Source organism: Oncorhynchus masou, chromosome 3 (assembly GCF_036934945.1).
Source record: "Oncorhynchus masou masou isolate Uvic2021 chromosome 3, UVic_Omas_1.1, whole genome shotgun sequence".
NCBI classification, from domain to species: Eukaryota; Metazoa; Chordata; class Actinopteri; order Salmoniformes; family Salmonidae; genus Oncorhynchus; species Oncorhynchus masou.
The window spans coordinates 29663022-29689942 of NC_088214.1; the positions used below are offsets into that span (position 1 = coordinate 29663022).

At 41.7% G+C, this 26921-nt stretch overlaps 1 protein-coding gene across 1 annotated transcript in view; it reads left to right on the plus strand.

The window, feature by feature from the left end:
- LOC135514213 (BMP/retinoic acid-inducible neural-specific protein 3-like) overlaps positions 1-26921 on the plus strand; it is a 118492-nt gene that overhangs the window by 14522 nt on the left and 77049 nt on the right. The window contains exon 2 of the mRNA XM_064937529.1: positions 13746-14073. Coding sequence (XP_064793601.1) covers positions 13796-14073 — 278 coding nt within the window. The 5' untranslated portion in view covers positions 13746-13795. The remainder of the gene's footprint in view (positions 1-13745; positions 14074-26921) is intronic.

Here is a 26921-nt window from a genome sequence, read left to right on the forward strand (position 1 = left end):
TACTACACACATGCTGTATGGGTATAAACTGTATGCATTGACCCAACACTCAATCTTACAGAGCATTACCAAATACAGTATATCATATCTGCAGTCTCACACTTGCAAACTGTAACAGAGTCTAAAGCAGGGGTTTATTCATTAGCACAAACTGGTTCAAATTGCAGCCAAACATTTTGCAATGGAAAAATGTCACTCCCTGTTTTGGCCCCTATGCTTCTGTTTGGTGTCTAGTGAATACACCCCAAGAAAACACATAAGCCTATTTATTTTATCCAAAAGAACCTCAACTGGACGAGGCAGTAGCCAGTCATGCATCCATAATGCTTTAGTTACTGTATGTCGTACAGGGCTGTGGCTCGTGTTCTGTGAGGGAGATGGATGCAGTGTTCCAGTATTGAGGTATAGACTTCTCCCTAGCCCCAGGGAACACTGTCAGTAGAGGATCTTCCTCATTGCTCCTCCCGGTCAATTCCTTCACTTGCTACTACTACTGCTGAACATGCTCTTTCACTTTGCATAATTAAAGACCCTCACTTCAATCCCCATTAAGGCGTATACAATTAATTCAAGAGTGTTCCTGAAGGAACTCCAACAGCAATTTAGCCAGGGAGGGAGGGGTCTAGTTTTCATGGTGGCTGGTTGTAATCATGTTCAATTAATAAATCAAAAGACTTGGCTAATTCTTAAAAGTGGAATTGAGGGGCGGTGGATTAAATGAGGAAGAGAATAGCAATGCTTTTTTGTGTGTTTTTCTTTGCTACTAGATAGCATCTGCTGTCCTTGGCTTTAAAGTAGCTCTACCCACCCTGGCATGTGTAATTTAAGAGAAGCTGTTTTCTACCCTGAGACAGACCGGCAAAAATGATGAAATGTAAGTCTGGGAGGCAGTCCACCAAGTGTGAACTGAACGTATTAAAGACATGCCAGATTGTCGCCTCAGTTTTTTGTTGATTAGAGAGGAAAAACAATGCATAATACTCATGAAATACAATCCACTTTCACATGTTGGAACGTGTTTGCATAATGTGAAGTTGAATTTTCATCCACTTATGGTAATAGAAATGATCATCAATTGTAGCGCAGCCATTTCAGCAGACCACACAGTCTTGCTTCAAAGTGGTTGTGTGATTCGAACGTTGCATAGAGAGATGAAGGTTAAGGGCCTTATATTATAAAACATGTCCCATCATGCACTGCTATATCCTAAGACATCAGACGAGTTGTGTTATGTCCACAGTGTGTTGTAAAAATAAGTTCAAATCCAAAAGACAAGGTGAGACATCTCAATACAGTACTGCACAAGCCTCATCCATTAAAGTCAGTGCTGTGCCTACCTTGGTTGAATCATCTTAAAGGCGTGGCAATGCAGGTTTGGTCTGAGGATAAGTGAGGGATCACCAGATACACTCTGAGCGATGCATTGATTTGAATACCGGTATGTTCATTTTGTTGCATTTAATTGAATCAAATTGAATTTGTCAATCTACTGTATTGAAGTCGTGAACTTCAGATTGCACACTTTTTTTTACAATGTAGTAGGAAAAAAACTGATTCATCAAATTTGGAGATGAGCTCTATGTGAGACATTATTGTAAAACGATAGTTCAACACTAAATTGCAAGTCATTAACTATTTCTATTGTGCTGTGTCAGCAAGCCACCCTGGAAATGCTGCCTGGTGGCCCTGCTACATTGCAAATGCCCATCTTGACTCGACACTCATATCAACTACACACACGATCGAGTTCTTCCATTTTTGGAATAAAATCTGCTACACTAAATGTCTTTTCTCAGGCAGAGAAGACTGTAATTTGCTCTAATTATTTAGCTGGTAACAAAATATTTTTTTGTGAAAATGTATTGGTTGTTAATATTCACTGTGTTACATTTGACATGTATTATGGACTGCATCATTCTGCCCAAAAATAAAGGGCTCCTTTGAAGATATTCTCAAATGTGGCCTCCATTATATCTTTATCAATCTACATAGTTTTATTTGATTTCCTCTAAAGTGGGAGAGTTAAAAAGGCTACATTTGTTAGATTGTGTGGTGAACTTGGGCAGTCCATCAGATCACAAATGCGTGCCTTCGTTTGAGTCCATTTAAAGGAAGTCATTAGGCATGTAGGCATATTAAGTGCACATGGCAGGACATTGCCACTTTCACTGAGGAGGGAAGTGAATGAATAGAGGCCTGAGTTGAACTTGCAAAGCTGAAAGGTCAGAAAATGCCCGTAGATACTGGGTCTTTACTTATACTGAGGCAGCAGCATTTTTGTTATCTCTTGATAAAAAAGATTCTCGACTTTACAATCCTGAAAGTTAATATCCACTGTAGGCCTGTGGGGCAGTGGTACATCGGCAATAGGAGTGTGATGAATTTTGCCAATGTCAAATTAGACCAATGCAATTATCTTCTGGAAAGTGTTGACAGAGCTGCCATAGCAAACCAGAAAATGGAACACTAACCTGTTCCAGTGTCTGGAACTATTTTGGTCAGACAGAGTGGGTTTGAGACACTATTGAGTCTGGCCTGTCAAAACCAAATTCAATAGCACAGTCACACAAACTGAGGAAGGAACAACATTTGGTCAATTATGGCCGGATGAATGTTGACGTGCACACAATAAGAGGTGTTGCTGCCACGCTTATGCAACTTTGGCCCCTTGTTGAGCTTTAGGCAGAGATAGAGAGAGAGAGAGAGAGAGAGAGAGAGAGCGTGAGAGAGAGCGTGAAAGAAACAGAGACAGAGAGATAGATAGAGAGAGAGAGAGAGAGAGGTGTTTGTTTTTAGGTGCTGCAGTCTCCAGGGGATGGCTGGTTTGTAGAGAGAGGCACATGAGAGGAGTTGGCATGGTACCTTGCCGTTGGCCCTGAGGTGAGCACTGAACGCGTCGGTGGGTCGGACCTCCCCTGGGCTGGAGACTTGGATCAGTCCTGTCCTGGCGTATTGATCTCTCACCATTATACATCTTAAAAATATTCCCTTAGAAGTATAGGTGGGGAGTTATTTATCATCATATACATCCAGACTAGGGTTTCCTGATGTACAGTACAATACCATTCCTTGCAAGTACAAGCAACTGGAAAATATCAACAAACTTTCAAGTTCATATACATTTTAATCCTCCGAGCTCTGCCCACTGGCAACAAGCAGACTACCAAACAGACTACCAAAAAGGAGATCCCAGCAGACAGAGTGGGAGGGACGTCACATACTGAAGATACACTCTGCATTTTATGAAAACAAGTCTTAGGCCAATATGATGAAATAAAAGCAAACAGATGTGTTTCTCTTTGATTATTGTTAATACAAATCATTTCTATTTTGTACGGTATTTTAACAGGGTCGTTTTGGCATATCGGAACCATCAAACATTATATTGCATGATATTACGTTTATCTTCATTAGTGTTCATTGATAGATTAATTTATTGGGCAGAAAAAAAGTTATTGATCTAAAAACCACTAGGACAAGCCCTGTTGCAGTCTGCTCATATTATTCAAGAGTAAAAAAACACACAACCACTTTAAACATCACTCAGATAAAGAACAATTGTTGAATAACTATAGCAATTCTAATGAGCCCCAGGAAAAATGCATTCAGTCCTGGAAAACATACTTCTACAAACTCTCATCTTCTCTAAAGCTCTGTGTTGGGAACATCTATGATGAAATACCCTGCTTCTCTGATGTGAAGATTTTTCATTTCCCTTTTTATTTAGATGCAGAAACATCCCACTGGGGAAAATAAATAAATAAATCTGATGACGTTGAATTAAGGTGGAAAACTGATTGGGTTTCGCCAAACTTTTAACCTAAATCCAATGACATGGTGACATTTTTTTATTTATTTCAAGATTATTTCACGTTTGTTGACATTGCAACCAAACGTAAATCAAAACTAGACACTGAAATTACATCTGTTCCCAGTGGGATTTGACTTTTTACATGGAGAGTTTGGCGCCTTTTATCCTCACACAGGCTCTAATACAGGGGTCACCAGTTACATTCAGCCGTGAGACGATCATTCATTGAGCGGATGGTCAGAGGGCCGGATTATACTTATAAATCATTTGTACACTGCAAATTGACAGCGAGAATCCCAAACAGATATAGTATATGACAAACACAATATAATTTCAAACCTTGATTCCATTGGTATACTATCGTATATACCTCTTGGTTTATGCATGGGAGTATTTGGGAATAGATTTCCTAAGTTAAAACCACTTTGAGCTGATTTCCTTGTGATTTTGTAGTCTTGTCCAACAACAAATTATTTTAATTAATTGATTAATACAATGATTTATTTTGCTCTGAAAATCTGGGGAGCCAAATAAAATTACCCCTGGGCTGCCTATTGGGGAGCCCTGCTCTAATACTGTAGATCCCACCTGTCTATGGCTGTAGTCTCTAGCTGACGATCACTTCCCTAAAAGAAAGCACTACATTCCCCTCTCTAAAACATGCTCGGAAGTATATGAGTCTCCTTTACTCCAGAAGTATCACGAGATATGTCTGATTAAAATTCATGACACCAACCTGACCATAAAAGTATTAGCAGGATGTGTCCACAGGAGAGATGGAATCAGTAACTACACATTGGCATCATCGGATGCTGTAGTTCCTTTGCTCCATGTCTGTTGGAACATAAACAGTAACACTGTCTACAGAATTGTGAAGATGATAAGAGATGATAAGCAGATCTCTGGGCTCCATATTTTGCATGAATTCCAAGGTTGAGAATGAGATAGCAGACCAGAGAGATATTTTATGTATTGCATGCTGCTCACACAGTCTACTGCAGCAGGGGTGGGTGAGCATGCAAGCTGGGGGCAAGAATTACATCAACTTCACAAACACCTCACTCTCAACACAACAGTTTTGAAGCATGATAAACAACCTTGGTAACAGAGCAAAATCAAAAATACATAAACTCTGTACTTACATGACATCAGCTTGAAAAGCAAAACAATGTATATGACTATATACTGTATCTATCCCCCACAGCGAAAATATTAGCCAAAATAATTTATATGATACAGTACAGTAGCTCTAATCAACAGTTACCTCTGGCTTTAGATTTCTTCAGACTTTACAAATCAATAAAATCATCTGGTATTGTTGAACTGATTCATGGTTATGGATTTATTGAAAAGAGGAATGCCTTAAATTATTTCTGCATTCACTATCTCTAACGCACATGCGACACACACAAACACGCGCACACACAAAGAAGAGCCAGTCAGGAAACACTTTCTGCTTTTGTGTTACATTTTATTATTGGTCTTCTGTTAACCTTTCAAACCTCCCCTATGTTCCCATTCAGACTCAACAAGACTGGAGTGCAAAGTTGTGTGGAGAGTTTTACAAAGGTTCAAAAGGGGGTTTTCAAGAAATGTAAGGCAATGAATTCCGGTTTTGTGGAACAAGTGGTTTCCTTTCTTCTCTGAAGTTTTCTGAGTTGACAATCCAACTGTTATGGTGCTTGGTGCTGTGCTTTATGGACATTTATATGAAAAGTATATATAGAAGCTATAAAAAACTATTGGGCAGAAAAAGTGCAGAAGTACATTTGAGAATTCTATTTGATTCAAGTAACAGCATTGAGAGAGATGGCACGGTGAGTTAAACAGCCAAGATAATATTCTCCTTACAGTTGAATGTCACCAAATCATAATTATAGACAAAGTACTGTATATCTAGCTAGTGTACTACTGTACCTCTGTTGTCTCCATTTCTATAGGAAATATAATTGCTGAACATTATGCATTAATACGGGCATTAACTTTTTTGTATTCCGCGGCCACACTGAGAATTATAATGAATGCCTCTGTAATATAATTACAGTTTCAGTTGCTATGGCTACATGAAAATGCTAACAAATGGTGTTATCGAAATCTCCAAGGTGAAAAAGATAGATCATTAAGATTTTGAATCTACCGGCAGTGAGACATTTTTGAGGCCCCAGAGATGGCAGTGTGTCTGCCATGGCTGAGAGAAGTTCTTACATCTCTATTCAATCAGCTGAATGTAGTGTGTTAATGCACCACAGCTGTGTTTTAGAGGAGATGAGAAATATCAATCAAACTGTTCTGTTCGGTTTTTCCTTTGGAGAACAAGGGACTTGAACCGTGCCATCTCTCAATGCTCTTACTTGAATCAAATAGAATTGATGTCCCCTAAAAGGTAATGAGTTGTTGTTCAGTGATTTTCAAATGATAAGCTTAGACGCACAAATAGCTTTATATAATTAATCTGAATATGTAATGCAAATATCAACAGAGAAGCACAAGAGCTCCTTGTGGCTTTTCTTAAAAATAAGATCTCATCAACCCTTTAAAGCTAGCCATCAAGCCATGGCTGTTCTGAAATGGATTCTACATAAACACTAGTGACACCTACTTCAATTGTGGCCTTGCAATTGGCCTTGATTAACTTTTACCACTGAAAGCAATTACCATGACAATGCACAGCATTGAGTACGGTTCGTTACATGTTTTCGGCATAGTAACGAGATAAGGTTGACAGTTGCATCACTGAAAATGTTTCACATTGTGAAATGCATTACGATTTCATTTAGCTTTTGATTAATTATTTTTCATGGGTTGTTTATTAAAACGTGTATCCCACCTTCATGGATATTTCCTTCAATAGATACTGTATATAATTAAAGCTTACAGAGGCAATTTGAAATTAGGCCCTGCTGTGCTCTCAATTACCAAATGTGGGTGTATTGTTCTTGGCAGAAATTCCACAAACTCCCAAGTCAGTGTGGACCTATTGGGGGATTAGTCAACAAACTAATATAGAGTTGTTGCAATATGCAGATGGACTTTTTATGGAGGCAGTGTTACCCATAGTAAGCAGCTTGGGTAATTATCTGGGCTATGTGATGTATAGGCAATTAACACTACATGGCGTTGTCTTTATGGAGAAAGGACGGCAGCTGGAAAGGTGAAGCAATAACACATCATCGATCCTTTGGTACTTTGGGATTTTCTTCAAATCAAACAGCTGGAAAATATAATGCTCCAAAAGACAGATTGGTGTTTCTTAATTATCAAGTGCTCTATCAATTTTGCAGGTATTGATGGGTCCTAATTGCCCATATGGTTGTTTGCTTGACTTTGGCTCCGTTGGAGGACCCTAATGAAGATCTAACTGTAATTAATGTGCAGGTAAGAGGTAAGCACCTGCTTTCCCGTTAAAATATGTGTGGCACCTCACTTTTAAGTGCCCTGAACAATGAGGTGTGGCTGAGAATCCGATTATTTTTTACATTCATGCTTTTTCACGCCCTCCTAATTGTTTTAGCTGATTAACTTGCTATGCTTACGCTTTTTAATTAAGGCTTTTTCATTTTCAGGATTATGGCTTTTGTTTATTTATATTACATCTTGCAAAACAGTTTCCTGGGGGCAAACTTACTGGAAGGATGATATTTGAATAATCTTCATGGTTAGAAAGAATCTGCTCATAAAATATTGATATATAGAGGTTACTGAGCAAGATGATTGACCTTTAAGAACTATAATCAGGAAGATCTGTGCTGTTTCGCTACTTGGCGACATACAACCAGATTCTGATATTCACTAAAAAAACATCCCACAGCTTGACGCAGGGTATGTTTATTTGGCAATGGTAGATTTTTCTTTTGAAAAAAGCAATATCATGTGCATCTCAGGGACCTGGTCTGTCTTTGCTTCTCCTCGAATGAGTGGGATGTCTCGCATGGTTAAACACATAGAGTATAGCTTTTGAGTTGGAATCACGATGCTATCGGTGCGATGCAGCTCGACGCATAGGGACCCAAATCTTGCGTAACCAAGATCTATGACAGCTGTTTGGCTTACCATAGCGTAGGAGGTGTACTCCTGATAATTGCTCTCATCCTTTCATCAAACCACGCTTAAGCAAATTGCCAGGCTGGAACTGATGGAAAGTTCTGCCTTGGCTGCCAGTTTTTATAATTGAGCCATAGTACAAACCCACCAACCCGGTACTATGAATACTCTTTTAGTGCAGATAGAAATCCACCCTCAGCAAGAAGCGATAGAGAAATATTGTGGGACAGCTGGCAGGGTTGCTGAGTAGTTAAAACACTGAGTATGAGTAGCTTAGTTCAAGAGAACATCTGGCCTTCTGGTAATGGGACTACACCTGCTTTGCTAGGCCCAGCCAGGAGGCAGGTGTTGGCCCACACTCACAAACCCTTATTAAGTCAGATTCAATAAGGACTCACAGCTGCACTCATTGCCATGCACACATTACTGGGTATAACTTACAGGTATAGCATACTTATACTTTGTAGATGGTCAGCCTGATATTGTGCCTTATGCTATTTATTATGAAGCAATGAAGAAGCACACTATCTGTAGCCTTTCTCTTAATGTATAGTCCTTGCCAATTTGAAGAGCAGTGTATGCCTATGTGCTTATGTGGGCCCATGTGTGTTTTTGAGTGTGTGTGCATGCGTGCGTGAGTGGGTGTGCGTGTTCTATTCAGGGGTGTTAGCAACAGTGAACATTACCCACCTGCAAAACGTGGTGAATGCTACAAATGTGAATGGCACAAAAGTAACCCAGTTCCCCAGACCATAGTTGTCTGAAATTTTATTTCTAAGTGCGAGACGGTAAAATGGTTTTCTATTCCACCTGTGTGCCCTCGTACCTTCATACTGAATTCAAGACATTCGTGTCTTCTCCTTGGTTTTCCTCTTGGGTAGAAAGGGTAAATAGGAAAGTACTTGATTTATGCAAGAAGAACATTCAATGTCAAGGCTAAATTCAGTATTTCCTCCATTATCTCACTGGCTTTTTTTAGGATGTTGTATTATTTTTATAATTAGGAAGAACTTCAACAGTGGAGCAATACGGCAAGCCTGGTATGGACATCTCAGTAAGAGGTGTTGCTTTCAGAACTTAGACTCATTTGAAAGGCACATTTCAAGCAAGGTTGGAAAGTCAGCACTAGAATTTGTATGAATCAGTTGTGGCTCGTTTTCCCCTCTACTGTAGCTTCATGAGATGACTACCATCATACAGGAGATGATTTCATTTGTAACCGTATCGTGTGAGAAAAATGACACAGCAAGCCATATTTTATTTATTGTAAAGTTGAATTTACACTTGGATTCAGCATATGAAATGTCATTTAAATCTAATATCCTGCTTACAACTGCAAAGTTCAACTGTCGAAATAGAAACATGGAGTTTTGGCTGTAAAGGGTATGGGCAATACAGGGAAACAGGCAAGAAAGGGAGGAACAGGGATGATACAGAATGAAAGGAGAAGCAGCAGCAGATACCACAGCTGTTTCCTGCAGCTTCTCATCTTTACGGTGGATCCACCCGAAGTGGCATGCTATTCCCTATATAATGCACTACTTTTGAAGAGACTCACAGGGCTCTGGTCAAAAGTAGTGCACTATTTAGGGAATAGGGTGCCATTTGAGATGCAGATGGGTCTTGCTCCTCAGTGGAGTGTGCACTGTACAGTGTGCAATAACCCTACCTCTTCAAAGAGTATCTTAAATTACCCCACAGCACTCCTCACACACTAACTGTAAACCGCTTTGGATAAGAGCGTCTACTAAATGACTAAAATGTAAATGTGAGGGATACTGTTTAAGACGGGCCTTGTCTTGATGACTGGGTAGGCAGATGATAGGTCAAATTAGGTTTCAATTATTAATTCATGTGATGAACAAAGGTGAAATAAAGTTCTCATTATTATTTCATAGTGATTCATTCTCAACCTAAGGTATATTATGTTGTATCCTCTTAGTTGTTTAAATAATGGATGGAATTCTAATCAGTTGGAATGCAGGTGCTTCAAGTATAGGTTCACACTACATGCTTTTTAAAATCCTACAGACAGATGTATCTTTCACATTGCAAGACAGTGAGAAACATGTGAGACGTAAGGTGTTCACTTCACACAGCAGAATGAACGGTGGTGGGTGTTCTATGGTTAAGTTTCCTTTAAAAAGTCTATGATTATTCCTTAACAGTATTGGAGGATGACCATTGCTACCATATGCAATTACTGCACAAACTCATTGTTAAGCTATCATTGTTAATGCATGAATGTGATTTAAGAAATTACAAAGTTAATACACAGGTAGACCAACCTAAAGAGCGACTTATTTTAAAGTGTTACCGAACTGTCATCTATTTTATGTGAGGAAAGCTTTAAGCAGATACATTTTAAAGTGGGACAGTTGAGCAGAAAGGGGAGGGAAACAAAGGGCAAAAGGAACATAATGCACATATTATATTGAACAAAAATACAAACACAACATGCAACAATGTCAAAGATTTGACTGAATTACAGTTCAAATGGGGAAATCGTTCAATTTAAATAAATTCATTAGGCCCTAATATATAGATATACTGCATGGCCTCACAATGGGCATCAGGATCTCATCGTGGTATTTCTGTGCATTCAAATTTACATCGATAAAATGCAATTGTGTTCATTGTCCATAGCTTATGCCTGCCCATACCATAACCCTACCGCAACCATGGGGCACTCTGTTAACAACATTGACATTAGCAAACTGCTCATCCCATGGTGCCGTACACATGGCCTGCTATTGTGAGGTCAATTGGACGTACTGCCAAATTCTCTAAAACAATGTTGGAGGCGGCTTATGGTAGAGAAATTAATGTAAAAGTATCTGGCAACAGCTCTGGTGGACATTCCTGCAGTCAACATGCCAACAACCCTCAAAACTTGAGACATCTGCAGGCATTGTGTTGGGAATACTATTAGTCCCATATCACTTGTACAGTTTGTTCAAGCTTGTTCTATTCTTGGCCCTAAAAGTTTAATTGTGCAGTGCATATTCAACACTACAGTAACTCATTAATATAAAAAAAATGTAATTTACCCCCTTCTTCAGACATGATGTCTGAAGGAAATATATAATGTATAAATTATATGTACAGTATATATTATATACAGTGCATTCAGGAAGTATTCAGACCCCTTGACTTTTTCCACGTTGTTACGTTACAGCCTAAATTGGATGAAATAATCCCCCCTCATCAATCTACACACAATACCCCATAATGACAAAGCGGAAGAGGTTTTTAGAAATTTTTGCAAATGTATTAAAAATAACAAACAGATACCTTATTTACATAAGTATTCAGACCCTTTGCATTGAGACCCGAAACTGAGCTCAGGTGCATCCTGTTTCCATTGATCAACCTGGAGATGTTTCTGCAACTTGATTGGAGTCCAACTGGTAAATTCAATTGATTGGACATGATTTGGAAAGGCACACACCTGTCTTTATAAGGTCCCACAGTTGACAGTGCATGTCAGAGCAAAAACCAAGACATGAGGTTAAAGGAATTGTCCATAGAGCTCCGAGACAGGATTGTGTCGAGGCACAGATCTGGGGAAGGGTACCAAATGAATTCTGGTCCCAAAGAACCCAGTGGCCTCCATCATTCTTCAATGGAAGAAGTTTGGAACTACCAAGACTCTTCCCAGAGCTGGCTTCCTGGCTAAACTGAGCAATCGAGGGAGAAGGGCCTTGGTCAGGGAGGTAACCAAGAACCCGATGGTCACTCTGACAGAGGTCCAGAGTTCATCTGTGGAGATGGGACAACCTTCCAGAAGGACAACCATCTCTGTAGCACTCCACCATTCAGGTCTTTATTGTAGAGTGGCCAGACAGAAGCCACTCCTCAGTAAAAGGCACATGAGAGCCCGATTGGAGTTTGCCAAAAGGCACCTAAAGGACTCTCAGACCATGAGAAACAAGATTATCTGGTCTGATGAAACCAAGATTGAATTCTTTGGCCTGAATGCCAAGCGTCATGTCTGGAGGAAACCTGCCAGCATCCCTACGGTGAAGCATGGTGTGGCAGCATCATGCCATAGACATGTTTTTTTTGTTCACCTTCCAACACGACAACAATCCTATGCACACAGCCAAGACACTGCAGCAAGTTTCTTTGTGCCATGTGTCTGAATGTCCTTGAGTAGCCCAGCCAGAGCACGGACTTGAACCCAATCGAACATCTCTGGAGAGACTTGAAAATAGCTGTGTAGCGATTCTCTTCATCCAACCTGACAGAGCTTAAGAGGATCTGCAGAGAAGAATGGGAGACACTCCCCAAATACAGGTGTGCAAAGCTTGTAGCGTCATACCCAAGAATACTCAAGGCTGTAATCACTGCCTAAGGTGCTTCAACAAAGTTTTATTTTTTTATTTTTTTATTTCACCTTTATTTAACCAGGTAGGCAAGTTGAGAACAATTTCTCATTTACAATTGCGACCTGGCCAAGATAAAGCAAAGCAGTTCGACACATACAACGACACAGAGTTACACATGGAGTAAAACAAACATACAGTCAATAATATACAGTATAAACAAGTGTATATACGATGTGAGCAAATGAGGTGAGATAAGGGAGGTAAAGGCAAAAAAAGGCCATGGTGGCAAAGTAAATACAATATAGCAAGTAAAACACTGGAATGGTAGATTTGCAGTGGAAGAATGTGCAAGTAAAAAAAAAATGGGGTACTGAGTACTGAGTACTGAGTTAATTTCAGTTTTTCTTTTTTACACATTTGAAAAATTCTGTATATATACTGAGATCATGTGACAGATCATGTGACACTAAGATTGCACACATGTGGACTTTAATTTTTCTTTGTCATTATGGGTTATTGTGTGTAGATTGATGAGGGGGAAAAACGGTTTAATCAATTTTAGAATAAGGCTGTAAATTAACAGAATGTGGAAAAGTCAAGGGGTCTGAATATTTTCCCAATGCACTGTATGTATTATATATTTTTACTATAGCTGCCAACCACAGGTAGACTCAAGAGCCCGCTCTCAATAAGTGTAAACAGCCTGCTGTTGCCGATCTGCTAATCATCAGATGGGGGAGGAGAGGAGGTAGGGGTCCCATGTGGGTAACTGGCATGCCCTGCCTTGATTGGGTAACTGATTCATAAAAAAAACGGAATAATAAATTAATGCGACTGGTCAATAGTGTAAATCAGGGGCTGGGTCCATGAGGCAAAAATACATAAATAAAAATAACATTTTTTTATTATTATAATTTTGGATCCAACCACAGGAGCCCGCTCTCAATGTTCAAAACACACCAGAGAGCATAATTAAGCCCCAGAGGATCAGTAGTTTATAAAAAATAACTGTGGATTAACTTTGATCACAAGCACATACAGGTACAGTATCTCCCAAAATTAACGAAACATAAATTGTCTTAAAAGGGTGTTGCAGATCCACTTCAACAAATCCCTGGGGCCTATGATTTCTTAATCTGGCACTGGGAGCGCTACCACATAAAATACCACATTGTGTATTTGATTGAACTGAGGCCTAAAGCAGGTTTTTTTATTCCCTTCCTTCACAGGTCTAGACCAATACTTGGAGTATAGCTCTCCAAATCTAGCTGAAGAAAGGCTCTTACAGTGAAGTTAGTACAGGCCAAGATTGAATGCGTCGACCTGGGAGTGAAGTCTAGCCAGTTGTAGTATTAGGTTTTTGGCTCTGAAAAAGAAAGTTACTGCATGTGTGTTTGATTAAATTGATCCCTAAGAGAAGCTCTGACGAAGGCTGTGAGGTTGATACATCAGCTAAATAAACACAAGTGATACAGTCAAGAAAGGTGTCCAAGTTTTTATTTTCTTTCAAGTTGACCTCTGAATTGAGCCCCAAAACATGTCGTCTCTCTTTCCCTTTATAGGTCAGGAGGGATTAGTAGAAGAATGCTGGTCCCGGGTGCCAAACAGGAAGATGGTGATGTGTTGGCCGAGTGCTGCAGCTGTTAAATGGTTGCTGTTGATGCTCCTATGGCAGTGGACAGTGCTGGGTCACCTCGGCTGGGTTCTGGCCCTGGCTGAGGGACAGCAGAGTAAGAACCCCTCACTCACTGCTGCCAGCACTGGACGCCAGAGTGGCAGCCACCTGGATTGGCTACTGTCCGAGAAGGGGCCTTTCCACCGTTGTCCTGAATACACAGAGTTCAAAGAACGCTTCCAGCAGGGTTTCTCCACACGCTATAAGATCTACAGGTGAGAATCTAGAGGCGAGGTGTGTGTGTGTGTGTGTGTGTACTGTGCCTTGAAAAAGTGTTCACCACCCTTGGCATTTTACCTATTTTGTTTCATTACAGCCTGTAATTTAAATGTATTTTTATTTGGATTTCATGTAATGGACATACACAAAATAATCCACATTAGTGAGGTGAACTGAAAAGATTTCAAAAAATTAAAAAAAAACTGAAAAGTGGTGTGTGCATATGTATTCACCCCCTTTGCTATGGAGCCCCTAAATAAGATCTGGTGCAACCAATTACCTTCAGAAGTCACATAATTAGTTAAATAAAGTCCACATGTGTGCAATCTTAGTGTCACATGATCTGTCACATGATCTCAGTATATATACACCTGTTCTGAAAGGCCCCAGAATCTACCATACCACTAAGCAAGTGGCACCACCAAGCAAGAGGCACTAAGAAGACCAAGGAGCTCTCCAAACAGGTCAGGGACAAAGTTGTGGAGAAGTGCAGATCAGTGTTGGGTTATAAAAAAATATCTGAACCTTAGAACATCCAACGGAGCACCATTAAATCCATTATTAAAAAATGGAAATAATATGGCACCACAACAAACCTGCCAAGAGAGGGCTGCCCACCAAAACTTACAGACCAGGCATGGAGGGCATTAATCAGAGAGCCATCAAAGAGACCAAAGAAAACCCTGAAGGAGCTGCAAAGCTCCACAGCGGAGATTGGAGTATCTGTCCATTGGACCACTTTAAATTGTACACTCCACAGAGCTGGGCTTTATGGAAGAGTGGCCAGAAAAAAAGCCTTTGCTTAAAGAACAAAATGAGCAAACACATTTGGTGTTCGCCAAAAGGCATGCGGGTGACTCCCCAAACATATGGAAGAAGGTACTCTGGTCAGATGAGACTAAAATGTAGCTTTTAGGCCATCAAGGAAAACGCTATATCTGGCGGAAACCCAACACCTCTCATCACCCCGAGCACACCATCATGCTGGTGGCAGCATCATGCTGTGGGGATGTTTTTCATCGCAGTTTTTTCGCATGTTTTTCATCCCAGGGACTGGGAAACTGGTCAGAATTGAAGGAATGATGGATGGAGCTAAATACAGGGAAATTCTTGAGGGAAACCTGTTTCAGTCTTCCAGAGATTTGAGACTGGGACAGAGGTTCACCTTCCAGCAGGACAATGACCCTAAGCACACTGCTAAAGCAACACTCGAGGGGTTTAAGGGAAAACATTTAAATGTCTTGGAATGGCCTCGTCAAAGCCCAGTCCTCAATCCAATTGAGAATCTGTGGTATGACTTAAATAATTCTGTATACCAGCAGAACCCATCCAACTTGAAGGAAATGAAGGAGTTCAAATCAAATCAAAAATCAAATGAAATTTTATTTGTCACATACACATGGTTAGCAGATGTTAATGCGAGTGTAGCGAAATGCTTGTGCTTCTAGCTCCGACAATGCAGTAATAACCAACGAGTAATCTAACCTAACAATTCCACAACAACTACCCGATACACACAAGTTTAAAGGGATGAAGAATATGTACATAAAAATATATGAATGAGTGATGGTACAGAACGACATAGGCAAGATGCAGTAGATGGTATAGAGTACAGTATATACATATGAGATGAGTAATGTAGGGTATGTTAACATAAACCTGGCATTGTTTAAAGTGGCTAGTGATACATTTTTACATCCATTTTTACATTATTAAAGTGGCTGGAGTTGAGTCAGTATGTTGGCAGCAGTCACTCAATGTTAGCGGTGGCTGTTTAACAGTCTGATGGCCTTGAGATAGAAGTTGTTTTTCAGTCTCTCGGTCCCAGCTTTGATGCACCTGTACTGACCTCGCCTTCTGGATGAAAGTGGGGTGAACAGGCAGTGGCTAGGGTGGTTGTTGTCCTTGATGATCTTTATAGCCTTCCTGTGATATCGGGTGGTGTAGGTATCCTGGAGGGCAGGTAGTTTTCCCCTGGTGATGCGTTGTGCAGACCTCACTACCCTCTGGAGAGCTTTATGGTTGTGGGTGGAGCAGTTGCCATACCAGGCGGTGATACAGCCCGACAGGATGCTCTCGATTGTGCATCTGTAAAAGTTTGTGATTGCTTTTGGTTGACCAGCCAAATTTCTTCAGCCTCCTGAGGTTGAAGAGGCGCTGCTGCGCCTTCTTCACCACACTGTCTGTGTGGGTGGACCAATTCAGTTTGTCCGTGATGTGTACCCCGAGGAATTTATTCCTTACTACCCTCTCCACTACTGTCCTACTACTGTCGATGTGGATAGGGGGTGCTACCTCTGATACGATTATCTCCTTTTTTAAAACTTTGACTGTGAGGTTATGTTACCTACCCTCACCACCTGGGGGCGGCCCTTCAGGAAGTCCAGCCCCAGTTGCACAGGGTGTGGTTGAGACCCAGTGTTTGGAGGGTACTATGGTGTTAAATGCTGAGCTGTCGTCGATGAACAGCATTCTCACATAGGTATTCATCTTGTCCAGATGGGTTAGGGCTGTGTGCAGTGTTGTTGCGATTGCATCGTCTGTGGACCTTTTGGGGCGGTAAGCAAATTGGAGTGGGTCTAGGGTGTCAGGTATGGTGGAGGTGATATGGTCCTTGACTAGTCTCTCAAGCACGTCATGATGACGGAAGTGAGTGCTACGGGGCGGTAGTCATTTAGCTCAGTTACCTTAGCTTTCTTGGGAACAGGAACAATAGTGGCCCTCTTGAAGCATGTGGGAACAGCAGACTGGAATAAGGATTGATTGAATATGTCCGCAAACACACCAGCCAGCTGGTCTGCGCATGCTCTAAGGACGCGGCTGGGGATGCCGTCTGGGCCTGCAGCCTTGCGAGGGTTAACACGTTTAAATGTTTTACTCACCTCGGCTGCAGTGAAGGAGAGTCCACAGGTTTATGCAGCGGGCCGTGTCAATGGCATTGTATGGGCCTCAAAGCGAGCAAACAAGTTGTTTAGTCTGTCTGGGAGCAAGACATCCTGGACAGCGACGGGGCAGGTTTTCTTTTTGTAATCCGTGATTGACTGTAGACCCTGCCACATACCTCTTGTGTCTGAGCCGTTGAATTGTGACTCTACTTTGTCTCTATACTGATGCTTATAGCTTGTTAAACTACAAACAGCTACACTGTTTGTATTCGGTCATCTTTCCGGTCACCTTGCCCTGGTTAAAAGCAGAGGTTCGCACTTTCAGTTTCGCAAGAATGCTGCCATCAATGCACGGTTTCTGTTTTGGGAAAGTTCTAATAGTTGCTGTGGGTACGACATCGCTGATGCACTTGCTAATAAGCTCGCTCACCGAATCAGCATATTCGTCAATGTTGTTGTTTGACGCAGTGCGGAACATATCCCAATCCACGTGATTGAAGCAATCTTGAAGCGTGGAATCAGATTTGTCGGACGAGAGTTGAACAGACCTGAGCACGGGAGCTTCCTGTTTTAGTCTCTGTCTATAGGCTGGGAGCAACGAAATGGAGTCGTGGTCAGCTTTTCCAAAAGGAGGGCGGGGGAGGGCCTTATATGCGTCGCGGAAGTTATTATAACAATGATCCAGGCTGTGATTATAATCAAAGAGAATTCTCTTGGTAGATAATGCCTTCGACATTTGATTGTGAGGAATTCTAAGTCAGGTGAACATAACGACTTGAGTTCCTGTATGTTGTTATGATCACACCATGTCTCGTTAATCATAAGGCATACCCCCCTGCCCTTCTTCTTACCAGAAAGATGCTTGTTTCTGTCGGTGCGATGCGTGTCTCGAGTGAGCCATGTTTCCGTGAAGCAAAGAACGTTACAGTCTCTTATGTCTCTCTGGAAATCTACCTTTGCTCAGATTTCATCAACCTTGTTGTCAAGAGACTGGACATTGGCGAGTAGTATGCTCGGGAGCGGTGTGCGATGTGCCCGTCTCCGGACCCTGACCAGAAGACCGCTTCGTCTGCCCCGTTTACGGCGACGTTGTTTTGGTTCGCCGGCTGGGATCCAATCCATTGTCCTGGGTGGTGGGCAAAACACAGGATCCGCTTCTGGAAAGTCGTATTCCTGGTCGTAATGATGGTGAGTTGACGTTGCTCTTATATCCAGTAATTCCTCCTGACTGTATGTAATAAAACCTAAGATTACCTGGGGTACCAATGTAATAAATAACATGTAAAAAAACAAAATACTGCAAAGTTTCCTAGGACCGCGAAGTGAGGCGGCCATCTCTGTCGGCGCGGAAAGTTTTGCCATGAAGAATCGGCAAAAATACCATTGGCTAAATGTGCCAAGCCTATAAAGACAAACCCCAAGAGACTTATAGCTGTAATTGCTGCAAAAGGTGGCTCTCCAAAGTATTGACTTTGGGGGGGGGGTGAATAGTTCAAGTTTATTTTTTTTTGTCTTATTTGTTGTCTGGTTCACAATAACAAATATTTTGCATCTTCAAAGTGGTAGTCAGGTTGTGTAAATCAAAAGATACAAACCCCCCCAAAATAATTTTTAATTTGAGGTTGTAAGGCAGCAAAATATGAAAAATGCCAAGGGGGTGAATACTTTCGCAAAGCCACTATATATGTGTGTGTTATTTTTGAAAAGAGATTAATCTTACAAACTATAGTTTTTCAAAGTTTTTCTGCGATAAAGATAAAGGAGATAAAGGAATATGTGCCCTGTGCCACAGCTTTCTTTGAATGATACTGTACTGTACTGCACTGTTATTGTCCATGCTGCACTGCACTCTGGTGAACCATACCATACCAAGCAAGAGACAAAAAGCACTTCCATATCCCATCCATGTATTTTTCAACGTCTCTATCTTCTCTAAAGCATTATAATTATTCTAAATGTAATATCAAATGTGATGTGCTCGATCTGATATGCCTGCATTTAAAATGGTAATTTCCTCAGCTTGGAATATATTTGTACCCTTTCCTGTCCTTCCCATTCCTCCATCACACATCCAGGCCTATTTCATTTTTATTGCTCCATGCTCTCTCCATGGTGCTACTGTACATTCACCTCAGTCAAATTATAGCTCCAGATTAGTGGGGGCATTTTTTGCCTGCTGTGCTGCTAATGCTACTTGACTGTGGGCATGTTGAAAGATGTGTCGCCATACAAGGTGAATTTCTTTACCGACAGAACTGACTTTCATCTCTTGGAAAACAATGAATTCAGAAATCTGCTTGAGTTTTCTCGTCCAATTTGAAATGACAGGTTTCATTGCAGATGCACAGAGTATGGCTAGACAGGATATAGGTGTAGCTTTCGGACAGAAGTGGGACACATCATAACGTGCCCTGGGACAGTGTCAAAAATGACTAAGACAAGGAACTTGAATGCAGGTTCTTAAAGATAGTTATCTTTCAGGGGAAACATGAGTCATCCATTTATGCAATTGCAATATTTCTTAAGTTTTCTAAATATATCTGTTATACCTTTATTGTCCCCCTGAAATTCGTGTTTGAATGAATCCCTGCAAGTTGTTCTATTCTATCTCAGGCTGTGTAATAAATATTACTCAGTCTGTGTATAGGGGCCATTAACCATGCTTAGGCTTTTAGCAAGCCTCAGTGCTGCATTATGAGTGTATCTACTCTGTCGGTCAAGTTTGGCCTCTTTCTCTGCCTCCTCTGCCCCACATGTAGCTGACATTGGCCAACTCCAATGTCAGCATGGGAAGAGCAGCTGGGCAGAAAAGGGCCTGCAGATCTGTGATGGAATCAGGCAAAGAGCACAGCCAGCACTGTTTGAAAGGTTGCCTAGCAGGCAAATTGCGGGTGTGTGCATGTGCGTGTGCAATATTGTCCGACCAACACCTCAGCCGTCAATGGACATAAATGAGGTTTCCCCCAATTGTGCTGCCAAGGCCTTTTGATATGTTCAGTGATCTTTTTAAAGGACACCCAGGGAGAAAGTAGGTGTGCAAGTCTGCACATTACGAATAGGGAACACCAACTGGGTTATATAGAGGAAGGCTGATGTTCCCCCTCTCTGCCTGGTCACAGCTGCCCTACGGGTGGTGCACTGAAAAATTCCAGCTAAAGCAAACTCAGTCATCCTTGCTGTTACTTTCTGGAGTGAAGGGGCTTTGTCCTATTTGAATAGCAAGCCTGATATGTCCTGTAATTTTTTTTAATGTTTCCTGAGTTCAAGTGTTGTGCAGGGAGAATCCGATTCTGTAAGTGCCATTGACATGATAACTACACAGCATGTATTTACTATGCCTGTGAAATATGTAAAGATATGTGATATTAGTTTTGAAGAGCACCCATGCCTATAAATAAATTGAATGTGAGGGTCACAGGGCCAAGGATGCTTAAATTCCCTGCAGAATCTAGCAATGGTGATTGTTAGAGAAAGAGCTGCTGTCGCTGCTGGCGATGGTCTTGCCAGTTCTCTCATGGACGAGGTTTGCAACTTAATAGATATCCTATTGAAATAATCGTTACATGAATAGATAAACCGCAATTTAATGTGATTTGTAAAAAATGTACAACTTTAAAACAAGATAGCGTAGCAGCACGTCTTGCAGATTGGGGAATTTCTTCTTTTATAGGCCTTCATTTGGTGAGAGGAAATAGGAAAGAACGGGAAGGATGTTACATTATCCAGACAGGAAGATACTTATATAAAGCTGGCTCTCCCAGGAGGTGTTATGGGATGATAGATGCATTCCCTTAAGATACATTACTGTTGGCTCATTGTGCTTTTGAGCCATGTGAGGTGGCAGCACTGACAGCCTATAGGGACTCCCCTGAGCGCATCCAGGGCTCAACGGCTCTCGTAACATGGTAACAGCTCATCCTGGAGGCAACAAGAACTGCCAAGACAACAAATCAAGTAATGAAACATGGTCAATCCCAAATTAGTACGTGAGGAGGTACAATGCTGATGCAGAAATCTGGAGACTTTACAATGAGGTTGAACATTTTCAAAATAATGGAAGATGATTAATAAGTGAACCTTGTCTGGCAACCTTGGATTTCCCAGGCCCTGAAATGTGAATTGTGAGATATTGGTGTAGGGTTCTGAGGCGCACCGGCTTTGTGTAGATGACTTGATGTAATTGACCACCTCGCTCACAACTACCCACAATAACATTTCACATTCTGCATTGAACTGATGTTTTGTCTTCAAGTGTATGGGTTTTGTTTCTTTTTGGTATTGAACGTGTGATTGTCATTTTGTGTTGGCATAGTGACTGTTGTGGTAATTGTTCTTTTAAAAATCATGGGTAAAGCTTTCAAAATACAATAAAGGACTTCAGTATGAAGACCACCTCAGCGTATTTAAAGAAAGACACTTTCTGAAAAGCTCACATCAGTTGTTTAATTCAGGTTCAATAAAGGGACTGTTAGTGCCAGGGTCAATATAAAAACATTAACTAGAAATTAAAGAGACAAGCTGCATGTCTCTCATCAGGTCAGACATAATGCTATGAGACGGGAGGGACATTTATCAGCCATTCTCATTTAATTTTCCAGAAAGTTAATTATTGACAGAATTACTTCTCCCTCTGTATATCAAGTGTGGCTAAAACGGATTCTAAATCTGAAGTGTGTCCATGATATATGATTACTTTGTCAGAGGGAAAAAATGATTTGTTGTTTTGATTTTCTAGCTTTTTATTCTATTTCATTCTATTTGTCAACGGTTAACACAGTTGAGAAATTGAATTACTCAGTTGAAGGCTGTGACTCCCCATGTACAATTAACAAGATTAATTTAATTCTAATGGAGAATCAGAATGTGCTATTCAACTTGTTGGGAAAAGAGCTGCTCTGAGCCTTTGGTGCACTTGCACAATACATTATCCCATTTAGTATAAATGTTCCAGTAACTGACATTTATTTGAGTTCTACTTTGTCCTTTAACAGAATTATTCCTCATTCAGCTGGACAATTTAAATTCTCTGAGAGGAAATGTTGAACTGATTCAAATTTGAGGGAAAGCGTTGCAAGCATACATATTCTGCTAAGCATAAACATTCTAAGAGAATGCGTTATACTAGCACAATAGGAGAAAGGGAAGAGACACTCATTCCCTTTTGCCCTTTTATCTCTAAAATCTCAGAAGAGATTTGTGCAATAACGTATACTCCTACTGCTATTTTAGAAATGTACTTTGAAAAAGTCTATCTCTGCATTTCAAATATTTCTATTGCAACAAAATAGTACTTTTGTTCAGCAGACCAGCCCTGCCTGGCCCTGAAAAATTGCGAGAATCAATATAAAAAATTAACTTGAAAAGTTTTCCAAGAAATTACTACAATACTTCACAAAAACACATTGACTTGAAAGACTGCCTCCTCAGTGGATGAGGGCCAAATATGAATAAGATAGAAACCTAGTTTTCAGTTTTCTGAGGAAATGGGGCAGATCAGCCATTCCCCTTTTGCCTCTCAAAATAGCACGCAGAAATCTAACACAGTAAGAGAGCCATTTGACACCTTGATCATATCAAGGGTTCATATAGAGGTTGACCTACTGATCATGGCATATTTCTGTTACAGACGCCATCTGATCTGAAATCCTGCAGCTGTGGTCTTGGACTGATTCATGTAAATGTCAGAAATTTGATTTCGAAAAAGTATCATTTTAAATTTGGCTTCTCAAACTAACTCAGACATTTTGTGTAATTGGTTAATCAAATCTCCCCATTCTTGCTCAATTTTGCATGCCTTCTCAAACAGCAACAACTATATATGCATTCGCACATCAAGTCTTCGCTTGAGTTGGGCTCCCCGATGGAACAACTTTTGAACATCTGAGCTTGTAGTTGTTTGTGGGGGAAGGGTGTGGAAAGTATGTGTATGTATCCCACATCTGTTGCTATGGGGTAAAGATGTTAGGGACAGTATAGGATGAATCACAATAATTGTTTCCTAAAATATGAATTGCTTGCCAAGAAATTAAATGTTTGTATTGCCAGTCCTGGTTATAGGTAATAATAGGTAACAATTGTATAAATAAATGTATATATATATAATAAAATCTTTAAATAACTGTTTACAATACAATCGAGGTGAGGGCATTGGAAATGCTATTGGCTGTTAATCTGCGGCTGCTCCGTAGGTGGCACTGTGTGCTCTTTTTAAAAGATGGGTCCTGTCACGTTCGTCATATTGATGAGACCAAGGCGCAGCGTGATAAGCATACATCCTTTAAATGAAGGAAAAACATTAAACAAACTATCAAAGAATCAAATCGAACGTGAAGCTATATAACACGAGTGCTGACAGGCAACTACACATAGACAATAACCAAATAAACCAAAATGGAAAAATGGCAACATAAATAGGATCCCCAATCAGAGACAACGATAAACAGCTGTCTCTGCTTGGGAACAAATTCAGACCACCATAGACCTACATATACCTAGACATACCAAAGCCCCATAGAATTACAAAAGACCCTAGACAAGACAAAAACACACATACCACCTGACCTAACCAAATGTATTATTATTATTTTTTATTTCACCTTTATTTAACCAGGTAGGCTAGTTGAGAACAAGTTCTCATTTGCAACTGCGACCTGGCCAAGATAAAGCATAGCAGTGTGAACAGACAACAACACAGAGTTACACATGGAGTAAACAATTAACAAGTCAATAACACAGTAGAAAAAAAAGAAAAAAAAGAGAGTCTATATACATTGTGTGCAAAAGGCATGAGGAGGTAGGCGAATAATTACACTTTTGCAGATTAACACTGGAGTGAGAAATGATCAGATGGTCATGTACAGGTAGAGATATTGGTGTGCAAAAGAGCAGAAAAGTAAATAAATATAAACAGTATGGGGAAGAGGTAGGTCAAATTGGGTGGGCTATTTACCGATAGACTATGTACAGCTGCAGCGATCGGTTAGCTGCTCAGATAGCAGATGTTTGAAGTTGGTGAGGGAGATAAAAGTCTCCAACTTCAGCGATTTTTGCAATTCGTTCCAGTCACAGGCAGAAGAGAACTGGAACGAAAGGCGGCCAAATGAGGTGTTGGCTTTAGGGATGATCAGTGAGATACACCTGCTGGAGCGCGTGCTACGGGTGGGTGTTGCCATTGTGACCAGTGAACTGAGATAAGGCAGAGCTTTACCTAGCATGGACTTGTAGATGACCTGGAGCCAGTGGGTCTGGCAACAAACATGTAGCGAGGGCCAGCTGACTAGAGCATACAGGTCGCAGTGGTGGGTGGTATAAGGTGCTTTAGTAACAAAACGGATGGCACTGTGATAAACTGCATCCAGTTTGCTGAGTAGAGTATTGGAGGCCATTTTGTAGATGACATCGCCGAAGTCGAGGATCGGTAGGATAGTCAGTTTTACTAGGGTAAGTTTGGCGGCGTGAGTGAAGGAGGCTTTGTTGCGGAATAGAAAGCCGACTCTAGATTTGATTTTACATTGGAGATGTTTGCTATGAGTCTGGAAGGAGAGTTTACAGTCTAGACAGACACCTAGGTACTTATAGATGGCCACATATTCTAGGTCGGAACCATCCAGGGTAGTGATGCTAGTCAGGCGTGCGGGTGCATGCAGCGAACGGTTGAAAAGCATGCATTTGGTTTTACTAGCGTTTAAGAGCAGTTGGAGGCCATGGAAGGAGGGGAATCGCCCGCAGCAAGAGCAACATCATTGATATATACAGAGAAAAGAGTCGGCCTGAGAATTGAACCCTGTGGCATCCCCATAGAGACTGCCAGAGGACCGGACAGCATGCCCTCCGATTTGACACACCGAACTCTGTCTGCAAAGTAGTTGGTGAACCAGGCAAGGCAGTCATCAGAAAAACCGAGGCTACTGAGTCTGCTGATAAGAATATGGTGATTGACAGAGTCGAAAGCCTTGGCAAGGTCGATGAAGACGGCTGCACAGTACTGTCTTTTATCGATGGTGGTTATGATATTGTTTAGTACCTTGAGCGTGGCTGAGATGCACCCGTGACCGGCTCGGAAACCAGATTGCACAGCGGAGAAGGTACGGTGGGATTCGAGATGGTCAGTGACCTGTTTGTTGACTTGGCTTTCGAAGACCTTAGATAGGCAGGGCAGGATGGATATAGGTCTGTAACAGTTTGGGTCCACGGTGTCTCCCCCTTTGAAGAGGGGGATGACTGTGGCAGCTTTCCAATCCTTGGGGATCTCAGACGATATGAAAGTGAGGTTGAACAGGCTGGTAATAGGGGTTGCGACAATGGCGGCGGATAGTTTCAGAAATAGAGGGTCCAGATTGTTCAGATCAGCTGATTTGTATGGGTCCAGGTTTTGCAGCTCTTTCAGAACATCTGCTATCTGGATTTGGGTATAGGAGAGCCTGGAGAGGCTTGGGCGAGTAGCTGGGGGGGGGGGCGGAGCTGTTGGCCGAGGTTGGAGTAGCCAGGAGGAAGGCATGGCCAGCCGTTGAGAAATGCTTGTTGAAGTTTTCGATAATCATGGATTTATCAGTGGTGACCGTGTTACCGAGCCTCAGTTCAGTGGGCAGCTGGGAGGAGGTGCTCTTGTTCTCCATGGACTTCACAGTGTCCCAGAACTTTTTGGAGTTAGAGCTACAGGATGCAAATTTCTGCCTGAAGAAGCTGGCCTTTGCTTTCCTGACTGACTGCGTGTATTGGTTCCTGACTTCCCTGAACAGTTGCATATCGCGGGGACTAGTCGATGCTATTGCAGTCCGCCACAGGATGTTTTTGTGCTGGTCGAGGGCAGTCAGGACTGGAGTGAACCAAGGGCTATATCTGTTCTTAGTTCTGCATTTTTTGAACGGAGCATGCTTATCTAAAATGGTGAGGAAGTTACTTTTAAAGAATGACCAGGCATCCTCAACTGACGGGATGAGGTCAATGTCCTTCCAGGATACCCGGGCCAGGTCGATTAGAAAGGCCTGCTCACAGAAGTGTTTTATGGAGCGTTTGACAGTGATGAGGGGTGGTCGTTTGACTGCGGATCCGTAGCGGATGCAGGCAATGAGGCAGTGATCGCTGAGATCCTGGTTGAAGACAGCGGAGGTGTATGTGGAGGGCCAGTTAGTCAGGATGACGTCTATGAGGGTGCCCTTGTCTACAGATTTTGGGTTGTACCTGGTGGGTTCCTTGATGATATGTGTGAGATTGAGGGCATCTAGCTTAGATTGTCGGACTGCCGGGGTGTTAGGCATATCCCAGTTAAGGTCACCTAACAGAACAAACTCTGAAGCTAGATGGGGGGCAATCAATTCACAAATGGTGTTCAGGGCACAGCTGGGAGCTGAGGGGGGGTCGGTAAGCAGGCGGCAACAGTGAGAGACTTATTTCTGGAGAGAGTAATTTTTAAAATTAGTAGTTCAAACTGTTTGGGTATGGACCTGGAAAGTATGACATTACTTTGCAGGCTATCTCTGCAGTAGACTGCAACTCCTCCCCCTTTGGCAGTTCTATCTTGACGGAAAATGTTATAGTTGGATATGGAAATCTCAGAATTTGTGGTGGCCTTCCTGAGCAGAGTGTGCTAAAGCAGTGAGTAAAACAAACTTAGTTATCTTTCTTTTCTTTATTATTATCCCTAAGTTCAAGGCGTGACACCCCCCCCCCCCCCCAAAGGTGCATCCTCCCGGACGCAAACCTAAACCTATATGGGAGGGTCTGGGTGGGCATCTAACCTGGGTGGCGGCTCTGGTTCTGGACGCCGCCCCCCTTCTTTACCCTGAGTCTGCTCTTGTAGCACTGACCCGTGGATCATCATCGGAGGCTCTGGACTGCGGATCCTCGTCATAGGCCCTGGGCTGGGGACCCTCGCAGCGTGGATCATCGCCGGATGTTCTGGACTGAGGACCGTCGTTGGAGACCCCGGACTGGGGACCGTCGCTGGAGACCCCGGACTG